A 12,836-nucleotide genomic window follows, 5' to 3' on the forward strand; every position below is an offset into this window, starting at 1 on the left:
GAAAACAGTAAGAATCCAAATTCTCTTGCCTTTGGACAAAAGCTTGTGCCTTTTTCTTTCTGATTCTGCTACTTGAAATGAGATGTTGGCACAACTTTTTATCTGATCCTTCCCTGAAAGATCACAGAGAGGCACTTGTCTTTTTAATAAATGCAGTACCTTAGTGGCTCTAGCTGCATAATATAACATTGTGGGCTTTTTATCCACTGTTCTGCATTATCTGTTTGCAATTCAATGTGTTTGGTGTCCAACTACAAAGCCTGTAGGGGTTTGGATCTTGCTGTTCAGCAGTAGGAATCACCTTTCCCAACATAGTGGCCCTGCAGGTCGGAGCAACCAAGCTCTGAAACTTGAACTGAGAGGGAGCAGGGCTCCTCAGAGGTCACTGCCCCCTCAGAGGTTCTCCCTGGCGATCCTGTAGCATTAGAGCAAGCTGAGCTTTCTGGTTCAATTCTTCTCTCTTGTGTTTGAAAGTAACAATTACAAAGGCTGTATTGGTCCAGCAAGAAAGTATAGCCTTCTTGGTGAGTGATAGATTCTTTTAATTCACAAAACAAATGTTTTCATCAGATAAAGTAAATTTGTAATTTAGTTTTCTAGTTGAAAAGAGTATTTTCTAAGTCAAATCATGGGCTGCATCTATGTCAACATTTTATTTTACAACGGGAGTGCAATTCTGAATGAAGTCCTCCCAGTGTCCCCACTTACTGTGTAATGGTTGAGTTTGTAGGATGCTTATAGAGTTCAGAAAGGAGACACTTTTCAGAAGAAATGATACTTGAGTTTTCACTCTGGGCACACACCAAATGTGCTTTAGCCCCTAATGGGGGCAGGAGGGTCTAAACAGGTATTTTGGATAGTGTGGGTGTGTTGGGGGGGAATGGGACAAAGATAACATTTAGCCTAGAGGACAACACTAAACCTCATCTGAAGTAAAATTCCTTACCCTCATATGGGAAGACTGTTGAACCGCGTTGCCAGCTCATGTAGATGTATCTGTGATGTTCCTCCTGGGGGGGGCTTCACGAATAGATATTTGCTTGATGATCAGCATACACATCTATAAAAAGAAATAGCCTATCATTTTTCCCATTTTCCTTAAATAATGATTTTAAAGGATAACTATTTCTCAACTGTAAGGTCGGTTTTCCTTCCTTTGGAGGAAAAACAATAAGGCACAAGAGCCACAACCTCCTAATAAGACCACAGCCTTGGACTCCTGTAGACATGATTTGTATCTAGGCTTGCAGTGTTATTCATTCCCAGGCATAATTACAATGATTTTTTACAGTCTGAAGATTCTTAGATCATGTTTTACAGATTTGGCAAACTGCTACACAAAAATAACCTTTTTCTCAAGGTTTAAGCTGCAAGCGCTGAAGTTCATACAGGGAAAAGTTTGTATTGTAATAAAATGCCATTGAGTTCAAGCATAATGACACAGGATTAGCTCTCATAGGCACTTTGAAGGTCTTAGGTGTAACTGCATCTGAGCTAAAGCACGGCAAGATTATAAGGATTTTTCAGAAGTATGAATGAGTAAATTTGAGTAGTGTAGTGATAGGCAGAAGATAGATCAGTAGAACGTAGTTACTAATGTTAAAATTTTTCCTTACATCATTCAGCCAACACCTTTAACGCTGGAAGAGTGCCAAATAGTCAGGGCTGCTGTTCTTTATGTAAGTAAAATTACATCTTTACCAGCCCAGGATGATTTAGGATATTCTGAGTAATGCCTCCAAGAGCTGAGTCATGAGTGACCCTTCTTTCAGCCTCATGTTTTCCTTGGATATCTTCTGTTTAAGCACTGTTCTTAACTTAAGCCGTAAATGATGTGGAATTGCACTAGAAAGTCATGGTATGGCTGCGGGACACAGACATTTTGAAAGGGATGTAGTAGGTAGGTTATTGCAAACAATCCCCATTCGAGGCTGGAAGCATATGCCTAGATGTCACGTTGTCTCACCTGAGCTAGAAAATGCTAATAGTGAACTCAATTTCAGTTCCTTTCTGCAAAATTCATAGCAGTTCTTTGGAAACATACTCCTGAGTACTTTAGTTTTTTTGAACTGTCACTCTCATCCTTAACCTTTAAGGTGATTAAACAACTTCATAGGCTGACAGCCACAGTACTGAGTAAGAAAAGTCAAAGAATTGTCACTCTATGAAAAGCTTAATGAAGTTACTTTCCTCTAAAAATGGGGTGTGGGGGGGTGCCTCAGAAAATAGTTGACATAGTGCATATAGATAGCAGAAGAGGAGAAACTGGTTTGGGGGGGTTTTGGGGTGTTTTTCTATTTTTCTGAGGCACAACCAAAGAACAAAACTACTTTGCTTTTTGAAAGTATGATGATCTTAGTAGGATTTTGGTCCTGGCTACATTTCTTTCATCCTAATATTAATCCAGACATGAAGTTATAATATAACTTTATGGCCTTCCTCGCTGGTACCTAATCCTCTCTCCTTGTATGCACTGTGAAGAACAGTGATTTACTGAAGTTCTCTGGAACATACCAAAACATTTAGAATAACAAGGCAATGTTGTGAAATTTATTTTTGAAGCAGTTGCTAATTAGTCTCAATAGAGTTAATGTTCGGCCAAAGATTGGCTTCCAAGGCTTAAGACATGTCAGGCAGGTTAAAGCAGACTTTTGCAGAATGAAATTAAAGGAAATCTTTAAGACTGGTTTACTCTTTAATAAATATTCATACCTTTCTTAACACTTGATTGTCTTTGTACAATAGTGCACATTATTTTTCTCCAACAACAATGAATTAATTTATTAAATATTTATTTTTTTCTTTATTTCACAATAGAATGTAACTATCAATCTAATCTGACATAGCTTATCAATCATACTGCTGAAAGAGAGATGATGACCAGTAAGAACTGTATTCTTTATCATCTCTTTTATTTTAAATTCAGTCACCTGCAGATCGGTGCAAGAAAATCCATGCTGGAGATGAAGTGATTCAAGTTAACCACCAAACTGTGGTATGTATAACTATGTTCTGTGTCACTTGGAGATAGCGGTGTCATGGCACACCAGCATGTGTAGAAAAGAAATGTGTAGAAAACTGTGTTTTTGTAAATCATTATTTATTCTAACAGCTAAATTTTCCTTTTTCTTTTCTGAAAGAGCATTGTTCTTAAGTTCTTAGTTCTTAAAATATGCAGGCTTAACCCTGATCATCTGAGTATCACTGGAGGTATTACCAAGTTAGGCTAAATAACTGAGACTTGGGTTATGTTAGGGTGTTTTCTGCATACCTATGCTCTATTAATAAAGACTTGTTTTTGTGTAATAGAGGGTTTGGGTAGATGGGATTCAGGGAGCTGGAACTGTTGAGTCCTTGTAGGTTTAAGATCAACATTGCTTGCTGGAAGCTAGAAAACTTATTACTTTCTAAACCTATTGGAATGTGTAGAGCACTTTTTTCAAAAACAAAAGCAGTTAAAATTCCTACATATATACCTTGGGTTATCTAGCTTAACTTAGATACACATTTTTAAACTTGAAAAGTGAAGATGAAACAAATCTTCTATGTATGATAGGCAAGTAAAACCATGCACATTGCTCTCAGTGTCAAGAGTTGCATGTTAGATCCTGGTGATTATATTTAGGACTGATGAACTGTTAAAATCAAAATAAACTTTCCTTTCTAAGTGAGCTTAGTAATCGAAAGGAGTAGACTTTCAATATAAAAAGCAAATATTCTTTTTCTAAAATATAAGCTTTCTTAAGAGTAATGAAAGTCAATATGTGGAATTAATTACATGTATCCTTGCAAGCAATTTAGCTGACAGAATATGATCCTAGATTTCCATTATTAATACAGCAATCATTTGTTAAAAGTGTGTTTCTTCATTCCCCATAGGGTTCCACTTACAGCTTTAGGACACAGTACATCATGTCAGCTTCTCTGAACAAATTAGTATAATATTTCATTACACCCTCCAGCTAAGTTTGATATCAAATATACTGTACATGTATGGAACTTAACAGATGAGAAGCCATCTTTTCAGCTAGGAAACATAAATTGATAGATCTGACCAGAACAGGGTGAACCCTTTTTTTCCCTGTATGATTCTTGATAAATATTATTGTATCACGTGATTACTTACATGTACAGTTGATGACTGATTTCTGTATTCTTTCCCATGAAGAGAGCTTATGACATCAATATAATATAAAAAGTTTTTAAAATACTATTATTTTGAATATCTAAATGTGTGCAAATCTGAAGAAGCATCTCAATAAGCTTTCAGTCTTTATGCTAGCTAGTTTTTTCTATAAATTTTGAAGGTACCTGTGTAGTGAAGTTGCCTTGTCAACTTCAGAAATTTCCATCAGCTAAGTATTATTCTGGTTTTCTTGCCACATCTCACTGCATTTATCTGACAAAAAGATCAGATTCTTACTCCTAACAATATAAAAAAATGTTGTGACAAGCCTTAAGATGAACTTTCTTACATAGTTAATTAGAATTTTAAATCTAAGATTTGGATGTTTTGGCTTTTGCAGATAAGAAGCTGTGAATTTTGCGATGTGCAGAAAAAAGTTGATTGTAGTTCTAGGAAAAGGGAATATAGGGATCTAAGACTAACTTAATTTTACTTTTCAACAGCAACATTTGGTATAGAGGATATGTATAGTAATAGAATAAAACATACATTTATATATGCTCTTGCTCTGTTGTAGCAACAATATAATCTATGACAATTGGCATCTTTCATATTATATACAAAAAACTTCCTTGTATTTTAATATTGACTTTCTACAATGAGAGTCAGTTAACATTTTCTTAGCAATGTAGTAGTATCTTCCATGTTGCCTTTACAAAGGGGAGTGAATCATTCCCTTTGCAATTGATAGAAACAGAATCTTTTATACATATTATGGCATTTTTTGCCTTTTTATTTCTTTTGGCAAGTGTCTAAGTCCTTTTGTACTCTGGTGCCTCTCATGAGGTTCAATTCTAGGAATATGTGTTTTCTGGGGAGAGGTATTCTTACTCCCAGTGTTTCTTCCTTTGGAGTGAAGAATTCCGAAGATGTTGCATTCCATCCTTTCTATTTTTTTTTTTCACTCTTTATATACTGCTTAGCAGTTGAAATCATAGGGTCTGCTTTGCAACTTGCTGCTTTCAGCCCATCATTCATTTTCACCTACACTGACTATAGAAATAAGTATGACTAAATCCTGTAAAGATTTAGTTCTAAAATGGTAGGGAAGTATGGTTAACATGTAACTGTTATTTGGGTGATGTCCTGTAATTGGAGAATCAAAATCTAACTTTAAAGATTAATTTTAGAGGGAAAACTTTTTTTCTGTATTTTCTCAAATTGCTTCACTGTATTCTGTTTGTCAAAATTAAGTTTATATCTGGTTGTAGGTACTATATATTTCTAAGAATGAATATAAACATGAGAAAGAGAAACTCCATATAATTATTTTAAAAATTCAACTTTTTAGCTAAAAAAAAATCACATTTTAATTGTGAAAGTCTGTTTTTTTTCAGAATGGCCTGCTGATTTTGAAAGAGGCAGCAATGCAAAGCAGGAGAATACTTAAGTGGCCTATAATGATTTTTATTATACATATCTTAAAATTGGGTGTCAAATCATTTTTTTCATTCACTGTTGACATCCTCTGTTTACTTGTGGCAATGCTTAATCTTCATGGTATTTCATCTGGCAGTGAAATCAAAGGATTTCAAGTGAATGCCCTGATCTTTTGCTCTGTTGATAGAAAACATGCGCAACAGGATATAATCCACTTGTATCTGGCAGGACCTCTGGAATGTAAATACCTTCTGACTTTTTTAAATAAAAAAATAATAAGATTGCGCCTGAAGTCAGTTTATAGTTAATGTTCAGAAAACTGTCCCTTTTAAATTGCGGTTTATTGAGATTAGACAGCTATGTGAGTCTTCTGTCAATGTTTTGCCTTACAGTTTAGAATTTTTTTAGATGGCTCAATAATTGAGAGGTATGACTCCCCCATTAAAATTCAAAGGATTTAGGCCCTGATTTCCCATAGCCTGCCCTGTAACTTCCGTCCTTAATCTCCTCTAAAAGCCTTTCTGTCTAAATTATTTCCAATACAAACATTAAAAAAGTTGTTCAGGTGATTCATAGTTTGCACTGTACTTCGGTGCTCATGTTTCTTCCCATACATTCAAGAGTATATTTTGCCTCAAGATACTCTTCCTTTTAACCAACCAAAAGTGCAGGAAACAATACTATTTCTTTCATGAATTACTACTGCATGCAGTATTCTTTCCAGTTGTATCAGTGATAAAGCTATACTGAAAATAGGCAAGGCAGAAGACCGTGATGGTGCAGGATACTTGAATAGCAGGCTGTTGTTGTGCAGTCTCCTGTGAATGGTTTCTAGATTTTGGAGGAATTTTTGGTGCCTATGCATATACTTCTAATACAAGTATGATATGATATGTAAAAGAGTCGATTTCTACAATTTCTACAATTCGTGTTGGTTCACTAAAGCCCATCAGAACATATGTAAATACGGTCGGCAGAAAAAGTATGTGTAATTTGGCAAAATAGGCAAATAGTTAGTGGTCTGTTTCATGTGGGAGCTGGTATGTTTTATGTGCTTAATGTCTTCAGGTTACTATAGTATATGGCATGTCCCCCACTACAGAAATGCCACTGGACTCTTGTGAGCCCGGCTGAGTCAGCAGAAGTTAGTAACTGGAATTTGTTTTGTATTTACGATACAAAAAACCTTGAGATTTTGCTAACGTTCTCCTGAAATGAGTGTTTTATTTACAAGATTATATGTTGGTTTTCTGCAAGGTTAAACACTTAGGAAGGGTGTGATTCCTTTTTGGACTTTACCCTAACTTAATCTTTGCATAGGAAAAGAAAGGAACCGGTGTTTGGATTCACTGTGAGAAGAGTTCAGTGCTTCCACAAAAACTCACAGGCTTTGTGGGGAGCTGATGCTTTCCAGCTGATAGAAAATGCATGCAAAAACAATGCAGCAAAATCATAAAAGTTCAAATGAAGTAGGCCTCGTGCTCAGCATCCTTCTATTGCTGTCGTGTGTGTACTTTTATGGAAAATGAGATGGGGTAATATCTCCCAAATCATTATTTTAATCCTTTCCAAAATCCTTGGGCTTCCTCTGTTTTATAAGTTTGATGACCGTCGACAGCAATATTTCATTTTAAGGGTAGGTGAGTTTAAAACTAAAAGATTTTTAGGCCTCTTCAGAAATGTTAATAGAAGTCTCTATGGAGATAACATAGTTCTCTGCAGGGCTCTATCCTGAACTCTCTGTAGTAAAACATTTTCAGGGTGTGAGGACCATACTTTGATCATGGCAATTGTAGTCTCTCTTCCTAATTCCCTCTCAAAATTTCAGTTCAATTCTTTATTCTTTTTTTACAGTCTCCCTATTACATGTTATCGATAAAGGAACTAAATTGTTGTGATCCTCTCAAAAGGAAATTATCTTTCTGCAAATTTGCAATTCATGTTAGTTTTAACATAGAATATGTTTTGAAATTATGTAATATTTATGATTTATTTTTACACAGATTTCTTTTTACATAGATGTGCAAATACACACACACACATATGTTATATTTATATCCCATATGTCAGGGAAGTGTGATATTGCAGAGATGAGATGTGTGAGAGAAGATGATCTTTTGTTTCCCAATGTTGAATGCAAATGTTTTTACAAAGTATAAATGAAAAAGAGAAACAAATTGACAAACTTGACAAATGCAGATGAATTATTTTGTGCTTTCCAAGAATACTTTCCAGGGAGAAAGGATGCTCATGTACTCTGAAGATGTGGTAGGAGTGAAAGTCTTTTAAGAAATCAGGGAAGTGTGCGTGTGTATGTACGCAGATGGATTTTGTTTTTGTTTTCAAGAAATACTTTTGCAAATGAACTAAACATTTAGCAAAAATAAAATTAATACAGCTGATTGTCAGCAGCTCCATGGACAAAGTGTCTGCTTCAGGAAGAGAGCTGCTCCATGTTTGTTTTTGGTTTGGTAGAATATGAAAGGGCCAGGACTCTCTTGCCAGTTCATCAGCCCAAATGCTGCACGTTGTTGTCCACTGATCTGTTTTCCATGTTATCCCTGAGGCTTGTTCAAAGTTGATATTGGAAACACATATCCCTCTTTGTTGAGCACAGGCTCATTTTTATGCAAATAGGGTGCTGTGTCAGTGTAGGCATCCGCTGACACTTCTAACTTAGGCACGGCAAGTCGGCAAACACGCACATCAGTGTTGCATCTGCGTTAGACAGAGTAGCGTAAGCTTGGCCAGCCCACACTGCTTCATGTCTCTGCCAAATTTCAAGTAGTTTCCCTCTGTTCATTCCACATGAAACTTTCGTGCTTGACTACACACCTGTGTCTTCAACCAGTGGAGTTGGTTAAGTTGCATCAGAAACCCCACTTTAGTGCCTTCCAGCACTGTCTTCTGTCTCCTAGATGAGAACAGTGCTTTGTGAGTGCTTCTAGCTTACTTTAAAGTCAAACTGCTTAGCTTAGCTGAAAACATTAAACCTGGTTGACTTTGTCCTGGAATGGAAGGGAAATGAGTGCAGGGTCAGTCATAAGTCACGAGTGGTTTTAGAAGTTGTTCCTTATTGCTTCAGATTTCATGAATGGCAGGTTCGGTCCAGTGACCTGGGCACCCACATCCCACTTTCAGTGTGTTATTTGATCTGTGCTCTGGAGTACCTGACCTGTACCCTCTGCTGCAGAGTTATTGTGCACCTCAGCATTTGAAGAGTGTATGCTGGGCATGTTAACCTCCAAGCATCCTATTGATGTAGCTGCATAACTGTCAAGTTCTGAGAGGCTCAGATTACTCAGTATTACTACAGGAGATCTTTGGAGGAAGTAATAGAAGATACTGATGCAATGTGAGGTGCCTGTCCTCTCGTTCATTATATGACGAGGACTTCGGCTCAGTGCCAGTGTGTTGTACTCCTAGAAGTATCTGCTTCCAGATCCGGGTGCAGTCTTGATCACTCGTAGCCATTTGCTGTATCCCACAGCTCAGTCACAAGAACAGATTTCTTTCTGTCCTGGCTGTGTTCCAGAAAGGTTAGCTATGTTATCATAGAGCCCTGGTGATTTACTCATGCGATTAGATGAGCATACATGAATAACTGGTCAGCTGACTATTCGGTTCTTCCATTACTTTTCTTTGGAAAAATAATGTTCTCTTGTAGTTGGTGACCCAGACTGTTCTATCCAGCACTGGCTGCAATTTGGGAATATGCACCTGGGCTGACTTTGAAGGTGCTAATGTCTCTATTAGAAGCAATTTGATTGTATTAAGAACTCAGCTGCAATACCAGTCAATTTTTTATCTGTAGGCGTCTTTGGGAGGCTTTCATAGCTTCACCATTGATGATAGTCAAGCTATTGGTTCTACAGCTAAGTCGAGTATTTTTATACAAGCTATAATTGATCATAATCCTAAAGGTACCTCTACTAGGAATGGCCACAGTATTCCATGGAGTGATTCTTGTATTGTAGGTATTAAATTCATCTTTCTGCACAGAACATGCAGGATAAACATGCTTTTTAATTAATTTATTTTCTACAGTTGTTCTATGTTTTTCTTTTTTCCACATGAAAGTAATAGCATTTCTATAACAAAAAAAGGAACTCTAAGAAGTGTGGTAAATTGCATCAATGTTTCCAGCAAAAATATTAAAGATAATATGCTGCCAAAAACTTTATTGTCTTTATGCACATATTCCTGATAGAAATTATTTTCTTACTTTCATAGCTGCTGCTGATCATTAACATTTCTACAATTTCAATTTGCAGGCAATTTAAATTGCCATGTTAACTGTTTTTTTCTCAATATTGAGAATAATGCAAGTTCTGCAGTTAATATAATTCTTTCAAAATTTCTTAGTCTCTGATGTATGAAATAAATTATTAGAGCAGATGTTTTATGCCCAGGTAGCAGATATAAGTAAATCTGAGTTTTCTATGGTCAAGTACATTGATGCATATAGAAAAAGTACAGATTATGTTATTCTTTTTGTCCCATAAGAATAGTTTAAAAGGTTTACTTTTAGCATAAGTATATGTGTATTTGGAAAGGAAGGAACAGATTATCCTGCTGCTAATTTAACTTCCTTTTAACTGTGATTGCTGAAAATTAAAATACATTTAAAAAAGCAGATAAAGGATAAGGAGACATGTCTTCAAAACAGTACATACTAATTTTCTAATACTACTGTTGTGCACAACCTGGACCACATATGAGTTAGGATTGAATAGTTTTAAATACCTGTGTGCTTTGTGCAGATAACAGCTGTATAAATTACACAGATGTTCTTCAGGTTCAGTCCTGATCGTCTACTGCATAATTCATTATCTTATGCTGATGAATTTAGGAGGTAATTATGAGGAAGAGTAAGATGGTGATAGTTGTTGTAAAGTAGATTAAAATTGTAAGAAAATCAAGTTAATGCTGTGTCATGGGGGAGGGAAAATTAAAGCAGGGAAATCTGTGATTGATTTCAGTTGATATACTTCCCAACATATGAAGTTTAAAGAAAAAACCCTCAGCAGGGGCTTAGAACACTTCAGTGGCTTGAACACTGTGTATAGTCTATGGCTGATTGTTTTAATAGCAATGAAAAGGGAAAAAAAAACACTCATGGGCCAGTAATTACTGCCTTATTATGACACTTTCTTCTAAATCCTTATCCTTCCTTCAGCTAAATGAAGCTACATAAGTTTTCAGCTCAATTAAAGAGGGTTTTTTTTTCACTTTGCTTGGTTATTAGTGACCTTTAAAGATTTTTTTTTCAATTTCTTTTTACACATGTTAATTTATTTTCACTATATGAATTCAGTATTCAAGAAACATCTGTTTCAAGGATAGCAGCACTGTTTAGCTGTAGGGCAGCTGGGGATCTCAGGGATTTTATTTATACATTAAAAAGAGATGGTCAAAGACTGTTGGAATTAATGACTCACTGGAATCATTCTAAGATATTGCTTTAAGTTGTAATAATGTAAATTTAAATCAAATTATTTGTGTGTGTGTGTGTGTGTGTGTGCATCTATGTATATATACTTTTTTTTTTTAATCTTAATTCCACGATGACAGTTTGGGGAATTTAGATATGTGCATATGCAATACACCTACACATGCAACAGATTTCCATCATGAGATGTTAGCATACAGCAGCACAAATGAGTTACCATAAGGCGAGCTTGGGTGCAGCGTGCTAATACTGCTGGCTAACCCCCAAGGAGCACGTTCCTGACACCACATTAAACACGGAGGGCTTGACTGCTCCTTCCCACCCTGGGGGCTGAGGCACCTCACATCCCTACTGCAGCTTCGTGTGTGAGAAACTGGGGTGTGAGCCAGTCTGCCAAAATCCCGCCTGAGCCTTCAGATCATACCACCGACTCTCTGCGCCGGTCCAGACATTCAGCAGCACTTCCCTACTTAGCCTAAAAGTTTCTTTAGCGCTCGCCTGTGGCCACACGGGGTGCTCAAATGTCTCTTTTTAGGCAGTGGAGGTTTGTCACCATCCGGGAGCCCTGCTGAAATGGGTTTAGACACCTGGGCTCTGCCCGCGTTCCCCGGGGAAGCCTGAAAAGTGAAGCCCAGTGAGGGCTCTGGTGGCAGCACCTTTATTCGTACAGGTTTTATATCTGCGCCCTCGCTGAGGAAGGAGCAGGTCCTGCTCATCACACCGGGGGTTTCAGACCCCCTCCCTGGCAGCGTCTATATAACATCTACACAAGCCGAGGGAAGACTGGATGAAAATCCTCTGCAGCTGCCAGTTCTGGTTATCTGCACTCGTGGTGGAGGGGACAGACACCTGATGTTCATCGCCCTGCAGGCACCAAGTCACTGTGGGGAAGAGCAGCCCCCTAGTGAGGGAGGCTGCTTCACGTGGCAAGGACACGTCAGACACCTAAACTGAGCAAACTGAAATCTGCCCCATTTCTTGGAGTCATGCCCTGTAATAGGGAAATGAACCCCGTTGTCCCTACCTAGGGACGGTACCTACATCTGTGAAATAGGGTATATTCAACCCCCTGAAGTTGAAGTTTTTGCTGTTCCCATTCCAATACACAGGAAAGTAATAGTTTATTTGTTCAAGGATGTTGTTAGAAATGACTCAAAAGCAAAACATTGACTTTAGCTTTGAACTCAGGATTGACTGTGTAAGTGAAAACTGAAAGGTAGGCATTATTATTAAAGAAACAGTATCCAAACTTTAATACAGAACTGAATACGTGTTCCTGGATAATTCAAGCTTCCGTTGCCTCATGAGTAAAACAGATGCTTGTCTACATTATTGTGGTGCTCTGTAGTCATGTTATTAATATTTGTGAAGTTTGTTGAATTACAGTGAAGCCATACAAATATCTAAAGAGAATAAGATAATAAACTCAGTCAGAAGCTATGCTCTGGATCAGATATGTTTTATGATGCAGAAATGTGACTGGGGCAGGTTAGTCAGAGGCAGCTCTGGAATCATCTCTCAGTTCTGCTATTAATTTCATTTATTCTTGGGAAAGTCTCTTAATTTTTACCTTTATTTTACTAGAGAGAAATAAATATAAAAATGACTTGTTTTATAGTTTAGTGATAATAAGTAGAAGTTGTAATGGAGCATCAGGATTTTCTCAAGTAAAAGCTGCGATTTTCTTCAGTGTGCCTTATTTACAAACTCTGTTGTTGTGTCTTTGGACAATGATATAGTGGGACATGATTAGTGACATTCTAAGGATGTACGGAAATGACTGCTTTAACATTGGATTAAAATCATATTTATTTAAAT

At 37.0% G+C, this 12,836-nt stretch overlaps 1 protein-coding gene across 1 annotated transcript in view; it reads left to right on the forward strand.

Annotated features, from left to right (window-relative positions):
* CNKSR2 (connector enhancer of kinase suppressor of Ras 2) overlaps positions 1–12,836 on the forward strand; it is a 219,863-nt gene that overhangs the window by 98,014 nt on the left and 109,013 nt on the right. Inside the window, exon 8 of the mRNA XM_067289740.1 lies at positions 2,927–2,995. Coding sequence (XP_067145841.1) covers positions 2,927–2,995 — 69 coding nt within the window. The remainder of the gene's footprint in view (positions 1–2,926; positions 2,996–12,836) is intronic.

Source organism: Apteryx mantelli, chromosome 1 (assembly GCF_036417845.1).
Source record: "Apteryx mantelli isolate bAptMan1 chromosome 1, bAptMan1.hap1, whole genome shotgun sequence".
Classification (NCBI taxonomy): domain Eukaryota; kingdom Metazoa; phylum Chordata; class Aves; order Apterygiformes; family Apterygidae; genus Apteryx; species Apteryx mantelli.